The following is a 23,753-nucleotide window of genomic DNA, read 5'->3' on the forward strand; positions in this document are numbered from 1 at the left end:
AGTATTTCTTGATGCTTAATAACATAGAGATATGTGGGGGTGCTGTCAGAGGTTGCGCAGTTGTATTGAGAACATAAAAACCTTTTGAAATATATTGCTATGTCCAGGAATACTGGGTGTTTCAATAGCGGGGTTTCAATGCTTCGTAGCATTTATTAAAGCCAGTTCATAACCAACGCATCAAATGACAGAGCTACTCAAACAGTTTTAATTGTCTTCTGCGTGCATGTCCATGCACTGTTCCTGTGTCTTCCGTCAGAAAGTGCTAGCAACAAAGATGGCAGTTACTGAACAGAAAGATTTTTGTGGTTTACAGTTTGCAAGGACTGAATCTTTTGGTCCAGTGCACGTGCTTTCCCTATTAAGTGCCATTGCAACCCTCTAAGTGATAATGACATCTATAGACAGTATCAGCAATTTGAAAAAAAAACTGGCTGTCTTTTCAAATATCAGAGTGCAGTACACTCAAGAGTGACTGAAGAATACGCTGAACGAGTGAGAGTGTCTTCCACTCGCAGCCCCAAAAAGTGTGGAAAGCTAGCCGCCAATTACCAGTTCCAGTAACGCCTATATGCAGACTTTTAAGCAAACGCTTACAACCACGTCCTTATCATTTGCAGTTTTTACAAGCTCTAAAACCTACAGGCAGGTTTACATACCAATTCTGCAAAGGAAACGTTGTTGCATGATGATGAAGATAGTTTGGATCGTGTCGTCTTCAGTGATGAATCGACGTCTCACCAAAGTGGAAATGTGAACACACATAACGTGCGCATCTGGAGGTCAACAAACCCTAACAGAATGGTGCAATTGCAACGAAACTCCCCAAAATTGAATGTTTTTTGTGTCGTATTCCGGTGGAAATTTTATAGGATTTTCTTTTTTGGTAAAGCAACAGTAATCGGCGCTTCTTATCTTGCTGCGCCATAACTATGGACCTTTGCTCAGTTGGAAAATGCTGAACCACCGAACTTTGGCGGCGCCGCCTCACTGGTAAACTCAGTACAGGTTCAGTTAACTGCTGTTGCACGTGACCACTGGACATGTCAGGAGACACAGCATGTTTCGTAAGGCCAGGTAGTGCTACATTCGTGTAAACGAGTGGTTTAGCTAAAGCATGCGAAATCACTTCTAGAATCATCATCATCATTGAAGACTGATTATGCCTTTCAGCGTTCAGTCTGGAGCATAGCCCCCTTACAAAATTCCTCCATGATCCTCTATTCAGTGCTAACATTGGTGCCTCTTCTCATGTTAAACCTATTACTTCAAAATCATTCTTAACCGAATCCAGGTACCTTCTGCTTGGTCTGCCCCGACTCCTCCTACCATCTACTGCTGAACCCATGAGTCTCTTGGGTAACCTTGCTTCTCCCATGCGTGTAACATGACCCCACCATCTAAGCCTGTTCGCCCTGACTGCTACATCTATAGAGTTCATTCCCAGTTTTTCTTTGATTTCCTCATTGTGGACACTCTCCTGCCATTGTTCCCATCTACTAGTACCTGCAATCATCCTAGCTACTTTCATATCCGTAACCTCAACCTTGTTGGTAAGGTAACCTGAATCCACTCAGCTTTCGCTCCCATACAACAAAGTTGGTCGAAAGATTGAACGGTGCACAGCTAACTTAGTCTTGGTACTGACTTCCTTCTTGCAGAAGAGAGTAGATCGTAGCTGAGCGCTCACTGCATTAGCTTTGCTACACCTCGCTTCCAGTTCTTTCACTATGTTGCCATCTTGTGAGAACATGCATCCTAAGTACTTGAAACCGCCCAACTGTTCTAACTTTGTTCCTATTTGGCACTCAATCCGTTTATATTTCTGTCCCAGTGACATTACTTTCGTTTTGGAGATGCTAATCTTCATACCATAGTCCTTACATTTCTGATCTAGCTCTAGCTTCTAGAATTGTATAAAATTTTTGTGATGAATAAAAACACCTTACTCCAGATTCAGAGGGGTAGGGGGGCGGGGGAGCGGCAAGGGCCTTTCTATTCTGACAGCCATTTCCAATACGGATCGCATGTTGCACCATCATAAAAAGTTATGTAAACTTTCATTTTTCTTTTCATTCAATCTCAAATCTCTCAACAAATTTTTGTGAGTGAACTTTGAGCCTCCTTGACCCAATTTGTCATCCTCACTTTTTTCTGCTTGCAACAAAGTAGAGCAATTATCACAGCAGCAGCGTATTTGTCAACAGTCCGAACCACAGCGTTATTTACCGTCTAGTGTCCGCTTAATATCTTGCTTCCAATACGTTGATTACAGTTAACCTTATGCTTGTTTTGATTTCTTTTATTTTTGTTTGTGGGCAAGGCTTTGTCTTCGTTTTAAGTCTAGCTACTTCTTCATTATATTGTTATTGAACCGTGGTGAGTCCTTCCTAATCTTCACCATATTCCAAGGCACCACTGAGTCTAACATGTGGTCTATAATACAAAAACTCCGTCCGAACACAACTCGGAAGGCCCAACGATATTGACCGACCGTCGTGTCATCCTCAGAATATAGGCGCCACTGGATGCGGATATAGAGGGGCAGGTGTTAAGCACACCGCTCCCTCTCCTGGCAGCTGTCAGTTTTCGTGAGCTGAGCCGCTACTTCTTAATCAAGTAGTTACTCAGTTTTCCTCACAAGGGCTGATGCAGCGCACTCGCCATCAGCGGTCAGAAGACCAGTCACCTTCCAAGTGCTCGCCAAGCCCGACAGCGCTTAACTTCGGTGATCTGACGGGAACCGGTATTACCACTGTGGCAAGGCTGTTGGCGTATGGTCTGCAATTCCTCTGAAATTATTACCAGATATATTCCACATTTTCATTCTTGAGCTATTTGTTAACCGCTGAAAGGTCAGGTTCACACATAAAGCACACCTCTGGCAAGACACAATCAATACCTTCACTGCGCGATAACAACGGTGAAGTCACTGATGACAGTGCCACTAAAGCAAGAGTTATTAAAAACGCTTTTCCGAAACTCCTTCACCAAAGAAGACGAAGTAAATATTCATGAATTCCAATCAAGAACAACTGCCAAGATGAGAAATATAGAAGTAGATATCGTCGGTATAACAAAGCAGCTTAAATCACTTAATAAAGGCAAGGCCAACGGTCCAGATTGTATACCAGTCAGGTTCCTCTCAGAGTATGCTGATAAAATAGCTCCATATTTAGCAATTATATACAACCACCCGCTCACAGTAAGATACGTACCTAAAGACTGGAAAATTGCTCAAGTCACACCAATACCCAAAAAGGGTAGTAATCCGCTGAATTACAGGCCTGTATCACTAACGTCGATTTACAGTAGGGTATACTGTATTCGAACATTATGAAGTAACTCGAAGAAAGCGATTTATTGGCATGTAGTCAGCACGGATTCAGAAAATATCGTTCTTGTGAAACACAACTAGCTCTTTATACTCATGAAGTAATAAGTGCTATCGACAGGGGATGTCAAATTGGTTCCATATTTTCAGATTTCCAGAAGGCTTTCGACACCGTTCCTCACAAGCGTCTTCTAACCAAACTGCGTGCTTAAGTAGTATCGCCTCAGTTGTGCGACTGGATTCGTGATTTCCTGTCAGAAAGGTCACAGTTTGTAGTAATAAACGGAAAATCATCGAATAAAACAGAAGTAATTTCCGGCGTTATAGGCCCTCTATTGTTCCTGATGTATATGAATGACGTAGGAGACAATCTGAGTAGCCGTCTTAGATTGTTTGCAGATGATGCTGTCATTTATCGTCTTATTAAGTCATCAGATGATCAAAACGACTTGCAAAATGATTTAGGTAAGATATCTGTATGGTGCGGAAAGTGGCAATTGACCCTGAATAAAGAAAAGTGCGAAGTTATTCACATGACTACTAAGAGAAATCCGCTAAATTTCGATTACGTGATAAGTCACACAAATCTGAGGGCTGTAAATTCAACTAAATGCTTAGGGATTACAATTACAAATAACCTAAATTGGAACGATCACATAGATAATATTGTGGGTAGAGCAAACCAAAGACTGCGATTCATTGGCAGAACACTCGGAAGGTGCAACAGGTCTACCAAAGAGACTGCTTACACCACGCTTGTCCGCCCTATTCTGGAGTACTGCTGTGCGGTGTCGGATCCGCATCAGGTGGGACTGACGGATGACATCGAAAAAGTACAAAGAAGGGCAGCCCGTTTTGTATTATCGCGAAATAGGGGAGATAGTGTCACAGACATGATACGTGAATTGGAGTGGCAATCATTAAAACAAATGCGTTTTTCGCTGCTACGGGATCTTCTCATGAAATTTCAATCACCAGATTTCTCCTCCGATTGCGAAAACATTCTGTTGGCACCCAACTACATAGGCAGAAATGATCATCACGATAAAACAAGAGAAATCAGGGCTCGCAAGGAAAAATTTAAGTGCTCGTTTTTCCCGCGCTCCGTTCGAGAGGGGAACGGTAGAGAGACAGCATGAAGGTGGTTCACCGAACCCTCCGCCAGGCACTTTACTGTGGAAAGCAGAGTAATCACGTAGATGTGTATGAAGTTTCACAGCGACCCATTAAAGATACAAATGGTTCGCTGCAGTTCTACATCTACATCAGTCCTCCGCAACACCCCTGGTGTCGCGTGTACTCGTGGTGGTCATCCTGCCCCCCCCCCCCCCCCCCCCCGTCCATTCCCTGTCCCATTCGCGAATGGCACGTTGAAAGAATGATTGTCGGGAAGCCTCCATGTCAGATCTATCTTCTCGAATTTTCTCGTTGTGGTCATTTCACGAAACGTGTGTGAGACAAAATAATGTATTGGCCGACGCTTCGGGGAATGTACTGTATGGAAACTTCAATAGTAAAACTTGCCGTGAAGCACAACTTCTCTCTTGTAGCCTCTGTCACTAGAGTTTGTTGAGCATTTCCGCAATGCTCTCACACGGCTCTACGAACCTCTGACGAAACTCGGCGCTCTTTCTTGCATCTTCTCCATCTCTTCTGTCAGCCCTATTTGGTAAGGAACCCAGATTAATGAGCATACCCAAGAATCGGTCGAACAAGTGCTTTGTAACCCTCTTCTTTAGCAGACGAATTGCATTTTCTTAAGTTAGTTCCCGTGAACCTCAGTCGAGCCTCTGATTTTCCTACTACACTCCTGGAAATTGAATTAAGAACACCGTGAATTCATTGTCCCAGGAAGGGGAAACTTTATTGACACATTCCTGGGGTCAGATACATCACATGATCACACTGACGGAACCACAGGCACATAGACACAGGCAACAGAGCATGCACAATGTCGGCACTAGTACAGTGTATATCCACCTTTCGCAGCAATGCAGGCTGCTATTCTCCCATGGAGACGATCGTAGAGATGCTCGATGTAGTCCTGTGGAACGGCTTGCCATGCCATTTCCACCTGGCGCCTCAGTTGGACCAGCGTTCGTGCTGGACGTGCAGACCGCGTGAGACGACGCTTCATCCAGTCCCAAACATGCTCAATGGGGGACAGATCCGGAGATCTTGCTGGCCAGGGTAGTTGACTTACACCTTCTAGAGCACGTTGGGTGGCACAGGATACATGCGGACGTGCATTGTCCTGTTGGAACAGCAAGTTCCCTTGCCGGTCTAGGAATGGTAGAACGATGGGTACCGTGCACTATTCAGTGTCCTCTCGACGATCACCAGAGGTGTACGGCCAGTGTAGGACATCGCTTCCCACACAATGATCCCAGGTGTTGGCCCTGTGTGCCTCGGGCGTATGCAGTCCTGATTGTGGCGCTCACCTGCACGGCGCCAAACACGCATACGACCATCATTGGCACCAAGGCAGAAGCGACTCTCATCGCTGAAGACGACACGTCTCCATTCGTCCCTCCATTCACGCCTGTTGCGACACCACTGGAGGCGGGCTGCACGATGTTGGGGCGTGAGCGGAAGACGGCCTAACAGTGTGCGGGTCCATAGCCCAGCTTCATGGAGACGGTTGCGAATGGTCCTCGCCGATACCCCAGGAGCAACAGTGTCCCTAATTTGCTGGGAAGCGGCGGTGCGGTCCCCTACGGCACTGCGTAGGATCCTACGGTCTTGGCGTGCATCCGTGCGACGCTGCGGTCCGGTCCCAGGTCGACGGGCACGTGCACCTTCCGCCGACCACTGGCGACAACATCGATGTACTGTGGAGACCTCACGCCCCACGTGTTGAGCAATTCGGCGGTACGTCCACCCGGCCTCCCGCATGCCCACTATACGCCCTCGCTCAAAGTCCGTCAACTGCACATACGGTTCACGTCCACGCTGTCGCGGCATGCTACCAGTGTTAAAGACTGCGATGGAGCTCCGTATGCCACTGCAAACTGGCTGACACTGACGGCGGCGGTGCACAAATGCTGCGCAGCTAGCGCCACTCGACGGCCAACACCGCGGTTCCTGGTGTGTCCGCTGTGCCGTGCGTGTGATCATTGCTTGTACAGCGCTCTCGCAGTGTCCGGAGCAAGTATGGTGGGTCTCACACACCGGTGTCAATGTGTTCTTTTTTCCATTTCCAGGAGTGTATTTCTTTTAAGTTTCGTTCCACTTAAGGAGGCTCTAGATAGATACTGCTATGTATTGTACTGTTTCTACTATTTCCAGCAATATTTGATCAATAGTGTAGTTGTCTGACTCGGAGCGAGCAGCTGCCGATGATGTCTGTACGTTGTACGTTAGGGACGGTCTCTAGAAATGCGGGAGGCAACAGAATACTACCGTAAATTATTTTCTGATTATGAAGTTATTCTTGCAAGTTGTACTTGCTCATTTTATATTTAGAATATCGCTTCCTCCCATGTTAAATAAATATCCGAAGTAATCTCCCACTCGGATCTACAGGGGAGCGGGTATGAAAACTTGAAAGGAGGCGTAGTATCAAAGCAAGGATTAGTACCTGGATACCAGAACACTGTTACAAGCAGGAAAACTAGAAAACCTTAAGAGAGAGGGCGAATAGAACAATATGAACTTTGTAGGAGTTTGAGGTAAGATGCGATGGATGCGGAGAATTGCAGTTACATGAATACATAATACAGTGTCTGTCCCAAAAGTTCCCAAAATGAGTTTTTAAAATCATTTGTTCAATATCAGTTTACAATCTGTTCAGCACTTTCCGAATTATTCTTCCCCTGCTTCGCTGCGCTATTGCCAACGCTTCACCCAACCACTGAAGGCGTCCTGGAAGCCGTCAACCTGAATCTCCCTCAGTTTGGTGGTCGAATCTACTTTTGCCGCTTCCAGCGGCCCATGCCGAATTTCTTTCATGCTGCTTTTGATCCTTGGGAACAAAAAGAAGTCCGTTGGTGCCAGATTGGGGTTTTACGGCGGCAGGGGCAGCGATGCCACTCCCATTTCGGCCAGCAACTCGGAAACGACGAGCGCGGTGTAGCCTGATGCATCGTCATGGTGCACGTGCCAATTATCGCAAATTTCTATTCGGGTGCTTCGAATCCTGTTACACAACCGTTTGAGCATTTGACAGAGGAAACTCTTTTGTGTGCGACCCACTGAGCTGACGCTTTGATTCGGGATCATACTCAAAAATCGACGTCTTGTCCACTGTGATCACTCTGTCCAAATTATTCTGGGTCCGTTTCATAGCGTTCACATAATTCCTGGCATTTCAACAAACTCTTCTCCTTCGTATCATTCACCAGGACTTTTCGCACCATTTTCGCACAGACTCTCCTCATTTGAGGTTCCTCAATTAAAATGCGGTGAACGATTGTTTCGGGTATTCCACACTCCTCCGCAATCATCCGAACACTTAATCGTCTGTCCTTGTCCACAACTTGACTCACTATTTTGCACCGAGTCGTCCGTTTGTGATGTCGACTGGCGTCCCGAGCGGTCAACGCCGTTGACGGGCTGCCGACCTTCCCAGAACATGAAGTGTTGGCTTTGTTTCATCACCCTGTCACTGTAGGCTCCCTGAAGCATTTCGAGCGTCTCCTACCCGTTTTCTCCCAATTTCACACAGAACTTGATTGCATAACGCCGCTCCAAAAACTTGTCCATTTTTTCCTCGACGAGTGTGCAGTAGATACCTCTGCACAGAGCGTGACTCTGCCTTAACAACTGCCCACAGGCACTGATATCGGTCTAGTTTCGATCTCCTACCAACTTCTCTGCCCAAAGCTCCGCCCCATCAGCCAGAGTTGCCAACTACCAAAAATCATTCTGGGAACTTTTGGGGCACATCCTATGTACTACTCAGGAGGACAAACAAAAAGAAGAAATAGAGTAGGGGTGATGATGACGAAGGAACTGGCTAAGTTTATGGAACATGTAGATTATGCAAGTGACAGGGTTACTGGTGAAGGCTGAAAGGAGTAAAAAAAAAGTTATATTAATTATTCGCATGCATATAACAACTTCAGAACATGATGAGCAACTCATAGAGGAAACATTTAGCCACATAGAGAAAGAGAATCAAGAATGCAGCAAAATACACTCCTGGAAATTGAAATAAGAACACCGTGAATTCGTTGTCCCAGGAAGGGGAAACTTTATTGACACATTCCTGGGGTCAGATACATCACACGATCACACTGACAGAACCACAGGCACATAGACACAGACAACAGAGCATGCACAATGTCGGCACTAGTACAGTGTATATCCACCTTTCGCAGCAATGCAGGCTGCTATTCTCCCATGGAGACGATCGTAGAGATGCTCGATGTAGTCCTGTGGAACGGCTTGCCATGCCATTTCCACCTGGCGCCTCAGTTGGACCAGCGTTCGTACTGGACGTGCAGACCGCGTGAGACGACACTTCATCCAGTCCCAAACATGCTCAATGGGGGACAGATCCGGAGATCTTGCTGGCCAGGGTAGTTGACTTACACCTTCTAGAGCACGTTGGGTGGCACGGGATACATGCGGACGTGCATTGTTCTGTTGGAACAGCAAGTTGCCTTGCCGGTCTAGGAATGGTAGAACGATGGGTTCGGTTTGGATGTACCGTGCACTATTCAGTGTCCTCTCGACGATCACCAGAGGTGTACGGCCAGTGTAGGACATCGCTTCCCACACAATGATCCCAGGTGTTGGCCCTGTGTGCCTCGGTCGTATGCAGTCCTGATTGTGGCGCTCACCTGCACGGCGCCAAACACGCATACGACCATCATTGGCACCAAGGCAGAAGCGACTCTCATCGCTGAAGACGACACGTATCCATTCGTCCCTCCATTCACGCCTGTCGCGACACCACTGGAGGCGGGCTGCACGATGCTGGGGCGTGAGCGGAAGACGGCCTAACGGTGTGCGGGACCGTAGCCCAGCTTCATGGAGACGGTTGCGAATGGTCCTCGCCGATACCCCAGGAGCAACAGTGTCCCTAATTTGCTGGGAAGCGGCGGTGCGGTCCCCTACAGCACTGCGTAGGATCCTACGGTCTTGGCGTGCATCCGTGCGTCGCTGCGGTCCGGTCCCAGGTCGACGGGCACGTGCACCTTCCGCCGACCACTGGCGACAACATCGATGTACTGTGGAGACCTCACACCCCACGTGTTGAGCGATTCGGCGGTATGTCCTTCCGGCCTCCCGCATGTCCACTATACGCCCTCGCTCAAAGTCCGTCAACTGCACATATGGTTCACGTCCACGCTGTCGCGGCATGCTACCAGTGTTAAAGACTGCGATGGAGCTCCGTATGCCACGGCAAACTGGCTGACACTGACGGCGGCGGCGCACAAATGCTGCGCAGCTAGCGCCATTCGACGGCCAACACCGCGGTTCCTGGTGTGTCCGCTGTGCCGTGCGTGTGATCATTGCTTGTACAGCCCTCTCGCAGTGTCCGGAGCAAGTATGGTGGGTCTGACACACCGGTGTCAATGTGTTCTTTTTTCCATTTCCAGGAGTGTGGTAATGAGCAATTGGAAAGTCATTGTGGGAGATGAGAGGTAGGAAACCACAGTAGGCAGTCATGGTTTTGGAAGTAGGAATCACAGAGGTGACTTCTACAAGGAAAGACAGCTTGTAGTTCAAGCATCACAGTAGGAGGATCAACACTTGGAAATGTCCAGGGGATAAATATAGAAACCAAATCGATTTTAGACTTGTGAAAGGAAGGTATAGAAATGGAATCAAAAAGATGCACACTTTACCAGGTGCAGATATTATTAGCGACAATGATTTACTTATGACAGTCATAGAAATAAAAAAAAAAGCTGATGATAGCTGCCATGGTGAAGAAGTGGAACCTAGAGAAGATAAGATCCAGGAGAGAAAGAATTCTGGAAATGCTCTCACTTGAATTCATTCACACATTACTAGACAAAGGACCATCTGACAGTGTCAACGAGTATTAGAATATGTTGAAAGACGGAATCTTACAAACGGGACAGAAAAGTATGGGATATGTAAACTGGAAAAGGGCAAAAGTCACACAGGAAATGATTTAGAAGATGGAGGAGAGAAGGAAATTAAAAAACAAAAACAATGAAGATGCAAGAAAACTGTACAGAAGACTGAATAACGCGCTGCACAGAGAAACAGAGCGGGCCAGGGAAAAATGGCTAAAAGAGGAGTGCTAATCAATTGAAGAACTGGAGAGAGGGGAAAACACGATTTACTGTACAACAGAGTAAACACTACTACATAGGATCAAAACAGACCAAGAGGTACTTTTATGGAAATTCTCAGCAAAGATGAAAATTTAGTGTACAAATAAGGTGAGGACGTCCTTCAGGGAGGTCAAGACTATTTAAAGGAGCTATATGATACAGACTGCAAATCAACAAGTGTGAACTTCATCCCGCGAACAGCGTAAATGACGACGAGAAGGAACCAACAATCATAGAGAAAAAAGTAATGAATGCAATAACAGAAAAGAAATGGGAAGTAGTAGATATGGTTACAGTACCAGGAAAAATACTAAAATACTTTAACCAAGGAGGACCAACATATCTAGTGAGATTACGTAACAAAATATATGGCAGTGGTGAATGGTCAGAAAACTTTCTGTCAACAGTAATGATTCAAGTACCAAAGAAACAAGGAACCAAGAGGTGCAGCGAGCACAGAACAAATGTTAGCCTTATTTCACATTCTCCCAAAGTTATATTAAGAATCATTAATAAATGACTGGAAGAGCTGATGGAGGAGAATCTACCTAAAGAACAGTTTGTAGACGGAATACAGGCGCAAGGAATACAATAGGATTCATGCGAGTTTTGGGTGAGCGGTTTACTGAAAGCGGAAGATATATATATATATATATATATATATATATATATATATATATATATATATATATATGTTTTTATTTTCTCCTGGTCCTCAGCATGGCAGATGTAGTGGCATAATAAAATGAAAGACGGTAATGTATTAGAATGCTGCTATAATTGTTAATTGCTAGACATTTTACATTAGCAATAAGCCTATTTCGGCATTATCGCCATCTTCAGGCACTTACAACCAAATAGGCTTTGTTATAAGTTGTGAGATTATAACTAATAACAGTTTTATTTCACTGTGTGCAAGTATTTACTTCCACACTGCATCATGGCGCAGTCGCTGTCTTATAATCTTACTGTTGCATAAGTCGTTTCCAAATACAGCCAAGTTTTTAAATATTTATCGTAATCTCTATTAATTGCTGTTGTTCGCAGATGTTAAGTCAGCTCATACTGTTGTTGGTCTGACAGCTACGACTGACAGCTAATCCAGAGATGCTGTATGGTTTTATGCATATCATGCGCAGTAAGTACCCCATAGTGTGGTACCATAAAGCATTGCGGGATTAGCTGTCAATCGTAGCAAAACAAATCCAAAATAGTATATCCGAGCGATAAGCTTATATCTCCAAACAACAGAAATTAACAGAGATTAAGATGAATATTTCAAAAATTATCTGCAGTTGGAAACGACTTATTCAACAGTAAGATTATAGGACAGCGACAACGCCACCATGCAATATGGAAGTAAGTACTAGCACACAATAAAACAAAATTGTTATTAATTCCAATGTTACAACTTTTAACAAAGCGTATTTGGTTGCAGAGAGCCTGAAGACGGCATTAATGCCGATGTAGCCCTACTGCGAATGTAAAATGTCTAGCAGTTAACAATTATAGCAGCATTATGATATATTTCCGTACTTTATTTTATTACCTTTGTGTGTGTTTTTATATAAACTTGGAAAAGACCTTGGACAGTGAGGTTTGGGACAGACTCATAAGCTTGCAACTACACTTCTGGAAATCGAAAAAAGAACACATTGACACCGGTGTGTCAGACCCACCATACTTGCTCCGGACACTGCGAGAGGGCTGTACAAGCAATGATCACACGCAAGGCACAGCAGACACACCAGAAACCGCGGTGTTGGCCGTCGAATGGCGCTAGCTGCGCAGCATTTGTGCACCGCCGCCGTCAGTGTCAGCCAGTTTGCAGTGGCATACGGAGCTCCATCGCAGTCTTTAACACTGGTAGCATGCCGCGACAGCGTGGACGTGAACCGTATGTGCAGTTGACTAACTTTGAGCGAGGGCGTATAGCAGGCATGCGGGAGGCCAGGTGGACGTACTTCCGAATTGCTCAACACATGGGGCATGAGGTCTCCACAGTACATCGATGTTGTCGCCAGTGGTCGGCGGAAGTTGCACGTGCCTGTCGACCTGGTACCGGACCGCAGCGACGCACGGATGCACGCCAAGACCGTAGGATCCTACGCAGTGCCGTAGGGGACCGCACCGCCGCTTCCCAGCAAATTAGGGACACTGTTGCTCCTGGGGTATCGGCGAGGACCATTTGCAACCGTCTCCATGAAGCTGGGCTACGGTCCCGCACACCGTTAGGCCGTCTTCCTCTCACGCCCCAACATCGTGCAGCCCGCCTCCAGTGGTGTCGCGACAGGCGTGAATGGAGGGACGAATGGATACGTGTCGTCTTCAGCGATGAGAGTCGCTTCTGCCTTGGTGCCAATGATGGTCGTATGCGTGTTTGGCGCCGTGCAGGTGAGCGCCACAATCAGGACTGCATACGACCAAGGCACACAGGGCCAACACCCGGCATCATTGTGTGGGGAGCGATCTCCTACACTGGCCGTACACCTCTGGTGATCGTCGAGGGGACACTGAATAGTGCACGGTACATCCAAACCGTCATCGTTCTACCATTCCTAGACCGGCAAGGGAACTTGCTGTTCCAACAGGACAATGCACGTCCGCATGTATCCTGTGCCGCCCAACGTGCTCTAGAAGGTGTAAGTCAACTATCCTGGCCAGCAAGATCTCCGGATCTGTCCCCCATTGAGCATGTTTGGGACTGAATGAAGCGTCGTCTCACGCGGTCTGCACGTCCAGCACGAACGCTGGTCCAACTGAGGCGCCAGGTGGAAATGGCATGGCAAGCCGTTCCACAGGACTACATCGAGCATCTCTACGATCGTCTCCATGGGAGAATAGCAGCCTGCATTGCTGCGAAAGGTGGATATACACTGTACTAGTGCCGACATTGTGCATGCTCTGTTGCCTGTGTCTATGTGCCTGTGGTTCTGTCAGTGTGATCAGGTGACGTATCTGACCCCAGGAATGTGTCAATAAAGTTTCCCCTTCCTGGGACAATGAATTCACGGTGTTCTTACTTCAATTTCCAGGAGTGTATAATTAGGGAAAATAGAGTGATATGGAAAACCAGACGCCTTATGATATCATTATATTTACATCGAAAGGTATCACTAAAAGTGAGAGAAGAACGTTCCAACTGGATAGAACTAGGAAAAGGAGTAAGACAAGGATGCTGTCTGTCTCCTACCCTTTTCAGTCTGTATGTAGAAAATATGATTAACTATTGCCCACCAGACGACTAGGGGGAAGTAATTGGAGGAAGAACAATATGGTGTTTGAGGTTTGCAGACGATATGGTCTTCCTAGCAACAGGTAAACAACAGTTACAGATTATTCTGGATACCTCTGAAGCTAAAGGAAAGGAAGAAAAAGTAATGGCACTAGGAGGAAATAAATAGGTGAAGATAATACTGAATGGAGATGTATTAGAACATGTGCAAAGGCTTAAATACCTGGGAAGCTGGATAGAAAGCCATTGGAAGAGCAACACAGAAATTAAAACAAGGAAAGAAATGACGAAAGAGACGTTTTATAAGAAAAGGAGAATTTTCTACAGCAATGTGGACAATGATTTGTGGACAATGCTAATAAAATGTTTTGTATGGAGTTACCTTTTGTATAATGCTGAAACGTGGCCAGTGAGGAAGAAAGAAGAGCAAGGCTGGAGGCTTTTGAGATGTGGACATGGCGAAAGATGGAAATAGTAAGTTGGACGGATGGAGTGAAAAATGAAGGGGTACTGAGAGGAGTGGATGTAATAAAAAGAAGGAAACGAAACTGCATTGGACATATATTAAAAAAGAATGAGGGGGCTTATGAAAAGGGTCTTATGAGAGTATGTGAATTGAAAGAGGAGACAAGGGAGGAAGAGATTTCAGATCTTGGATGATGTGATGGACGGCAGCACACACAGCAACACTAAGAAGGAAGCAACGGATTGCGGGAAATGGAGACGCAAAGGAATCATAATATGGCAGTAAAATGGTTATGAGCGCAATTGTTTCGTAGCGGATTTTTTTTTTTTTTTTTTTTTTTTTTTTTTTTTTTTTTTTTTTGCTTATGCGCAATAAGTTACATTTATTTACGCTCCGAGTCAACTGCCAGTCTCTACAGCAGTCATCAATCCTCTATAGTTCCTTTTGCAGATCGTTATTGTTTTCTGGCGTTGCTATCTTCTGACAGACAATCGCATCATCTGCAGACAACCTTAAAGAGATTCCGAAACATTCCGCTAGATGATTTATATGCATTGTAAACAGCAATGGTCCTTTCTCATTTCCCTGGAATTCCTGAAAACGGGGCTGGCCTGCGCTTTTTTCCAGGCACCAGGCACACTTAGATGTTCCAGCGACCTACGATAAACTGCTGCTAGAAGAATATATAGTACTTTCACATAACCTCTGTAGAAACTTACTGATATCTCATCTGGCCCCGATACCTTTTCACTGAATTAAGTTGTGCACCACTATGGCGGGTTTGGAGCAAGGCTACTAATGGTGAGGAAAGGCTGCAGTTCACCATCCTGGGCGTGACTGCAAGCGGCTTGGTGGGTTAGCATCAGGAGATGGTCGACGTGTCATCATGTAAACTGTGTTTACAGATAATATTCCACTGTAGCCAGAATGCATCAGTTGTGGTGCCAGGTGGTGGACAACGCCCCAAAGGCGCAGGTCGGACGACGTGCTTGGGTCAGCAAGCGGCTTTCTGGGATGGCTAGCACCAGCTTCCCCATGGACAGCAGGCGGCTTGGTCAGCACTCTACACAAGTGGCGCTGACTCAGGAACCAAGTAGAGCGGGTAGCGGCAGTTGGAGTAGTACCTGTGCCAGATCGTGCGAATACACCCCATGGAGGCAGCAGCGGGTCACAGTGGTGATGTGTGCCAGCACAGGGAGTCGATCAGTAACAGAGTTTGCCGCATATGGCGACCAAAAACAGTGAACTCTGTTTGCATCGACGATAGCAGCTATGAGGCTTGGTGCTCAGTGCATGAACCATGGTCCCCCAAATTGAGGTGGCCAGTAGCAAATGGCAGTTAGTCATAAGTTAGCTCACCAGCTGGAAGGCGGCAAGTCTGCACCAGTTGGACTTAGTGTGGATAGCAGACCCATGGCTAGTGAAGTCAGCGCCTAGCGATGGAATAGTCTTGAGTCACTTCCAGTCTTAGGCTGCCATTGAAGTCCCCTCGTAGCTGGCTGCTGCCAGTGACTGAAAACTACATGTGTACAATAATAAACAACTGTATGACTTTGGTCCACTAATGTTTCTGAAGTTGCCACACCTCTCTTACAAGCTATAACAGAACCAAGGCGCCTTGTGTGGTTATAGGTAAGTTATGACGTTATGACTCCAGTGTTTCCTTTGTGTCTGTAATTTCACAGCTGTGGCTGTGCTAAGTGGTGTAGGTGATTCTCTTTTCATATGACCTTGATGATAAGCCTGTAATACCAGTATAACTCAAATAAGGTTTCTTTCGCAAGAACACCTATCGAACCCTTGATGTCAGGGTTTCATATGTCATGACTTCTGTGGCATCTCCTGTGAAGTTGGTCACAGGGATCAGCTACTACATCATGAGCAACGTGCCTCCTCCCTTTGATGATATACTCCACTCGATCGTAGATTAACAATATCTCTTCAAGAAAATCTTCACAACACATCTCACAGTTTGAAATACATATACAACACTTTTTGATTTTTCTTATACGAATCACAAGGTCATTGGCTGCTTACCTACTAATCGTTATTTTCTAAGGCTGACCGTATCAAGTGACAGCTGCAGCACTGTGAGTTTTTGTGTGTGTGTTTCCTGTACTAAGCAGAGTTAGAACCACTGAGACAAATGCCACTGCAACTTCGTGACGTTGATCATGACAGTATTGCATCTGTTGCGCAGTAATGCACCTTTCTTGAATTACTACTGACTCACTGAAGCCCCTCGTTTTCCAGTCTCTACAATGAATCACCACATCCTAATTATTTGGAACAAACTAATAAAACAGTATTGCAAAGTTCTTTACCCTTCAGACATTCCCCTACAAAATCATCCTGAACAACAAATCGTCATATTCAACTTATCCCTTATGGCTGTTTGTTTGGTAACTTCTTAACTCGCTGTCTTGATACATACGTCGGTACTCTGCCTTTACAGCAGAAGTTTACCTCACGTTTTCCTAGGAAATTCATCCATAAAATTAAGCTGATTCTTAACTAATATATTGTACTACCAGTAGCCACTACGGCAGTTTCGCTTGTTTCCCATACTATAATGCTGATTATGGTCTGACTCCATTCCACAGTGCTACGCTTCCTAGTGGTTCGAACTGAGTCTTAAAGACGTTGGTCGCTGTTGGTTCGTCGGATGAGCCTTCCACCAGTACGTCAATTACAACAGCTTCCCCAGTTGGAATAACGCACCGCCGAGTGCCACTGCATGCTGCCAAAGATCAGTTTTTGCATGACGTTTCCTTTTACCCACTGTAAACATTACATTTCAAATATCACAAATTTTACGAACTTCCTAATCCTTAGGTATACACAGCCTCATGTGCATCCTCCGCAGTAGCTACAACAAGATTGTCTGCATATATACTCTGGACGTATTTGCATGTACAGAGGGGTCCAGAAAAATAGTCAGTACCAATGAAACAATATGACATGTCGTTATAATTCTTGCAAGGGGTAATGTTATTTTATGTGTTCAACGTGACCCTCATTAGCAGCTAAAAAAGTCGATGCATCTGAGCCTTTGACTGAATTACGGCCGTCAGTGTTTCCGGTGTGATAGTCGCGCAGGACGCCTCGTTGGCCGGCCGGAGTGGCCGTGCGGTTCTGGGCGCTACAGTCCGGAACCGAGCGACCGCTACGGTCACAGGTTCGAATCCTGCCTCGGGCATGGATGTGTGTGATGTCCTTAGGTTAGTTAGGTTTAATTAGTTCTAAGCTCTAGGCGACTGATGACCTCAGAAGTTAAGTCGCATAGTGCTCAGAGCCATTTTTGAACGCCTCGTTGGTTTCTCGTAGCTCGTTCAGTGTAGCTGTCTTCGTTCATAAACTTCGTTTTTTAAGTTCCCCCATTGGTATAAGTCAAGAGTTGTAAGGTATGGAGACCGTGGTGGGTACTCAACAGCTCGTCTTCACTGCGTGAAATAACAGTAGAAATAAATGTGGGGCGAACAACGAATCTATCCGTTAGGACAGCGCGGCGAAATTTGGAGTGAATGGGCCATGGCAGCAGACAACCGACGCGAGAGTCCTTGCTAACAGGACGGCATCGCCTGCAGCGCCTCTCCTGGGTTCGTCACCATATCGGTTGGATCCTAGACGACTGGAAAACCATGGCCTGATCAGATGATTCCCAGTTTCAGCTGATAAGAGCTGGTGGTTGGGTTCGAGTGTGGGCAGGCCACACGAAGCTATGGATCCATGTCGTCAACAAGTCACTGTGCGAGCTGATGATGGGTCCATAATGGTGTGGACTGTGTTCACTTGGAATGGACTGGATCCTCTGTACAACTGATCCGATCGCTGATTTACTTGGAGACCATTTGCAGGACCATGGACATCATATTCCCGAACAACAGCGTCATGTCACCGGTCCATAGTTATTCATGACTGGTTTGGATACATTCAGGACATTTCAAGTGAATTATTTAGCTATCCAAATCTCCCGACATGAATCCCATCGAACATTTATGGGACGTAATAGGGAGATTGGTTAATCCACCAAGTCCTGCACCGGCAATGCTGTGGCAATAACTGCGAGAGACTTCCAGCGACTTGTTGACTCCATGCCACGTCGAGTTGCTACACTACACGGGGCAAAAGGAGGTCCGACACGATATTAGCAGGTATCCCATGACTTTTGCAACCTCAGTGTATATGGCGTACAATGACATATTCGTGCAGGGTACATTCAGCGGCGTATGTGGACACTGTCTGCAAAATATGTTGCGAGCAGAATTAGTAGCAAAAAAGCAATAAATTTGGAAGTCATGCAATGCATGACATAAGCACTGAGATTCGTGAAAAACTGCGGAATTTTCACGAATTTCAGTGTTTATCTCCTGAAATATTGTAGGTGGATGGTCCTTACCTCCTCAGCGATTGCCGCTTGACAGTAAGGGATATATGCACACAAGTTTCGTTGAAATCGGTACATTGGTTTAGGAGGAGATGTGGAAAACACACACACATTTTTATAATGTGTATGCGAATGCTTCGAGATTTCTGTTTTCCTGACTGTCAGAATCTTCACCCATTGCCAAGTAAACCATAAGAGTGTGAATTTGAAGAAATGTGTTACTCCGTTAATTTATGTATGCTAATATGTGCTAACCAAACAACATTTATCCCATACGAGAAGTGAGCGAAGGGGCATGAAAAAAAGATATAGATCAGAGAATAAGTAAATATTCCGAAATCGACGTTCATCATTTCTGGAACTTTTTAATTTAGAGAAAAAATATGTTTCGTGTAATTATACCGTTTCCTTTGTTTACAGGGCGTCTACCACATTCACCGGTTTATGCCAAGAAGAGTCACTCTAGAAAAGTTCGTCGCGTTTCCTTACGGGAAGTTCAAATTGTATGCCAAGGGACTGAAGGACGGCGAAAGATTATCCTGTTTACAGGCACTTGCTTCTGTCTACGAAGTTGAAAATTCCCAAGGTGAGGAACTGCTTCCTATTTAACTCTTATTATCTACTAATTATATCTGTGCAAAGCATTAACTTCCACAGCCGAGGGTGTTCATGATCTTTAGAAAGGTGCAGACACCAATTAGGAATAGCGCTGATGGAATAAATTAAACTTATAAGCATATGGTTGGCAATGGAAGAAGAACTGCTTGCTTATAGTTACCGATCACTAGACTGTGCACTGTTGGCATTGATTAAGCCTCTAACTTGTCCACACTATCTCAAGAAAAGAGAGAATTATTGGTGTCTGTTTTCTCTTGGTCTACATTATTATACGTCTTAGTTAGCAATATACTAAATAAGCGGTATATCTGATGACTGAAAACAATTTATGTTAGTGCATACATGCATGCAGACGATAACTGATCATAACATCACGTCATAGTAATGGGCAGCAAATACAAATACAAACCCATAAAGATTTTAGTAATATTCTTCTAAGCTATTCAGGTAAAAAAAGAAGAGGCAAGTATAGTTGCAAATATACTTATTTTTGTTCCATCAAGTTTCGGGTGTGCAGCTTCAAGAATTCTCCTTCATCTTCTAAAATGAAGAGTCACATACTTATTTTTATTGCCACTTTATCTTCTGCTATATGACGGCTTCCATAAGGTACAGATTAATCTTTAAGTAGATTCTACAGTATCGACTGACAGACACTGCATGATATGGTACAGAAGCCCTCTGCTGGTAATCTCATCGGTGAGCTCAGCACGCCCCGTAGTGCTGTTTGAGAATTGCAGTTAGCGCACGACACTATTTCAAGGTTTCCACTTGCTCTCATTGCCTTGAAAGACACAAACATGACCTTATGGGATACAAGCAGTGACCACAGTCATCTGCACTTATACAGATGCAAATAAGTAACAAGACTCAACCTTCACGAAACTAAATGGATGTTGTGTGAAGAAATACGACACTTCTTTATCAGGTATACTAATACATGGTTTCGGCCGATATGCACTGATAAAATTCTTTCGAGCTTCCAGCCGCATCAAGTGATTTAAAGTGCTCGAGCCTTCGGCCGACTGCCACTCGGTCATTGTCCATTGGTGACAGTTCGTTGGTGCTACCGTTCGTATACAACAGAGGGCCACGAGAGAGACAGGCCGCGGCGCGTACGTCACGAAGGTAGTCCTGCGCTCGCTCGCTCGCTCAAATAAGCAGACAAACTACGTTTCTACACATGTCAACTCGTAACTAGGCGTGTCCGTACAAACTAAAACTGAATCTTCTACTGGAATCCGCTATTATGGAATCCTGCTGCTGTTAGTCCTCTGATTATGGGAAGTCCATGGGCCTACTTATAATTTGTTACGGCTGTACTGGCGTACAATATAATAAAATCATGCTAAAATGGATATCAGTTGCATAAGGCACTACTTCCAGCATGTAATGAGTACTGTTAAGCAGAAGAGACTAAATTCTATAAAGACGCCGTTATACTATTTATATCGAGTATTGAACTTAAATTAAATTTTTCTGTAAGAGCTGGAGAGTATTCCCTAAGTCCTTTGTTAGGTAGTTCTTGGCAGAACTGTTTTGCTTCATTGCTATGTATCCTCTAACAGCTGGGATATCCTAAGGTAATTTGCAACCACTAGAGGTCCAGCAGCCTATATCTGTAGATTATTTAGCCGTAACTTAGTTACGTTGCACGGGGTACACCACTCGGAGGCTAGTCTACTTTGCAGATGAATTGATTTCGGCCCAAGATTCAGCTAGGCAAAAGAAATGGATGGAACTAACTGAAAACATGTCTTTCCAACACTCGACTAAGAAAGCTTGGAATTTACTAAGAAAGCTTGTCAGTGCCACACAAGTTAATATCTTATCAGACAAAATAAATCCTAACAAAATAGCAGCCAGGATTGTTAATATAACAAGAACACCAAGCAACAACAACAAACAGAAAGCCAAAGAAATAAAACATGAGCTAAAATCTAAAATGTCTCAAGCACAGCCTTCCGAATTTGCACAGAAAATCTCTGCAGCCAAAGTTGTTTCAGCCCTAGATACTCTGAAATCTGGTAAAGCGGCTGGTTGTGATGGTATATACCCGGAGTTCCTTAAACATGCTGACCAAGGTGCAGTGCAGTGGCTAACTGCACTGTTTAACGAAATTCTCGCAACTGGAAGACTGCCAAATCTTTTTAAGAAAACTAAAATAATTGCCATCCTGAAACCGTCAAAATCTGGTAACAAGCCTGAAGACTATAGACCCATTGCACTTTTAAGTGTCTGCTATAAACTGCTGGAGAGAGTACTCTATAATAGAATTGCACCAACTATCCTGAAACACATTCCTGTAGAACAGGCTGGCTTCAGACGAGACCGCAGTTGTAGCGATCAAGTGCTAGAGTTGGCAACATACATAGAGAAAGGCTTCGAAGACCTGAAGAAAACAATGGCCGTGTTTATTGACCTGACATCAGCATATGATACAGTGTGGCGGAAAGGCATGCTTCTTAAGTTCTTAAGAATAATTCCATGTAAAAGAATTGCACAACTACTCAGTAACATGCTGACCAACAGGAAATTCCAAGTTAACCTAAAAGGTCAAGTAAGCAAGGTATACAATTTAAATGACGGACTACCACAAGGATCAGTATTGGCCCCCCTTCTTTTCAATTTATATGTCGATGACTTGCAGAAACGAAAGCAAGAACATTTATCTATGCTGATGCTGATGACATAGCCTTGTTGACGCAAGCTAACGATTTTACAACTTCAGAAATGACTCTCACTGAGGATCTGCGAATTCTAGATGAATTTTTTAATGGATGGCGACTAAAAGTAAACAGAGAAAAAATGAATCCTCCACCTTCCATCTAAGTAATAGGCATGCTCGCTATAAACTGCAAATTTTCTTTAGAAAGCAGTTGCTGTTATATAACCCATTCCCAGAATATCTCGGCGTGACCTTGGATCGTTCGCTAACATATAGAAAACACCTAACTGAAACAGCTTTAAATATGAGGACCAGAAACAATATATTACACAAACTCTCCGGAACAAGCTGGGGAGCTAAGGCATCAGCACTCAAAACAACTGCCCTCTCACTTGTATACTCTGTCGGGGAGTATTGCAGTCCAGTATGGCTGAACAGCGCTCACACAGCCATGGTAGACACGCAGCTGAACGTAGCCATGAGAAGCGTATCCGGGACAATAAAATCCACACCCACGGAATGACTACCTGTTCTGTCTAATATTGCACCACCGAAGTTGCGACGTCAAGCAGGAAAAGGGAATGGGAGAAATGCTCCAAGAATCCCAGGTTACCGCTGCACCAGGACTGTGATGCCACTCAAAGGCAACGTCTTAAGTCCAGGAAACCCTCCTGGAGACTTGGAAAAAGGCTTACTTCTGAAGGATTCCAACCAGAAACAGCATGGCGGGAAGAATGGTTCGCAGCCAATCCCGATTCTGCAGGTCTCATTGCTGATCCTACACGAGCCCCTCCTGGATTCCACTTACCTAGGAGGTCGTGGACCACCCTAAATCGCATACGCACCAAGCACGGAAGATGCCAGTATATGCATATTGTGTTACCAGTAACATCATTGCTGTTCAATTCAAGTAATGCATGCTTGATGCCAAACGAAATAATAATAATAATAATAATAATAATAATAAATAATTTTGCTGCAGTACTGTTAATCAGCAAGGCTTCACAATAGCATATTCCAGTGGAAGATGCAATTCTCGTTAGTAGTTACACGCGCAGCTGCGAGTTAACAGGTTTAGAAACGCATTTTGTCTGCTGAGCTGAGCGAGCGAGCGAGTTCAGGACTACCTCGGCGACGTGCGCGCCACAGCCTGTCTTTGTCGAGGCCCTCGGTATACAACCCAGTTACGTCACTGGGATTCACTTCAGCGCCATGTGAGCCAACGTTTTCGTTGCGCGTCCGCTGTGCCGATTGCCAGGCCGTGCTTAGTTACGGGCCACTTTAACTGAAGCTCTTCTCACAGATTTTTAAAAATGGTTCAAATGGCCCTAACCACGATGGGACTTAACATCTGAGGTCATCAGTCCCCTAGAACTTAGAACTACTTAAACATAACTAACCTAAGGACATCACCTACATCCGTGCCCGAGACAGGATTCGAACCTGCGACCGTAGCAGTCGTGCTGCTCTGGACTGAGGCGACTAGAACCGCTCGCCCACCTCGGCCGGCTCACAGATTTTTATCTCGATCGTTTCTTTTATTACGCTATCCCGTAAGCTATTAGTCCGTGTAATGACAAACGTTGTCTAATACTGTACGACGTCCATTTGCTAGAGCATGCTCTGCTACCGCTGATTTCTTAGGATGCCGACGGCAAAAGCATCGCTCGTTCTCTGCACGGCGTTGTTCAGTAGTACACACAGTCCATCTATCATAACACTGTCCACACCAACATGGTATCTTATATAGCCTTGGTGTTCTGAGGCCTACGACATCTTTAATAGGCTT

General features: G+C 45.1%; 1 protein-coding gene across 2 annotated transcripts in view; it reads left to right on the forward strand.

Moving 5' to 3' along the window:
* LOC126337037 (uncharacterized) overlaps nt 1–23,753 on the forward strand; it is a 132,288-nt gene that overhangs the window by 72,013 nt on the left and 36,522 nt on the right. For both annotated transcript variants that reach the window (XM_050001340.1, XM_050001342.1), the window contains exon 4: nt 19,099–19,264. In XM_050001340.1, coding sequence (XP_049857297.1) covers nt 19,099–19,264 — 166 coding nt within the window. The remainder of the gene's footprint in view (nt 1–19,098; nt 19,265–23,753) is intronic.

This window comes from Schistocerca gregaria, chromosome 2, assembly GCF_023897955.1.
Source record: "Schistocerca gregaria isolate iqSchGreg1 chromosome 2, iqSchGreg1.2, whole genome shotgun sequence".
NCBI lineage: Eukaryota > Metazoa > Arthropoda > Insecta > Orthoptera > Acrididae > Schistocerca > Schistocerca gregaria.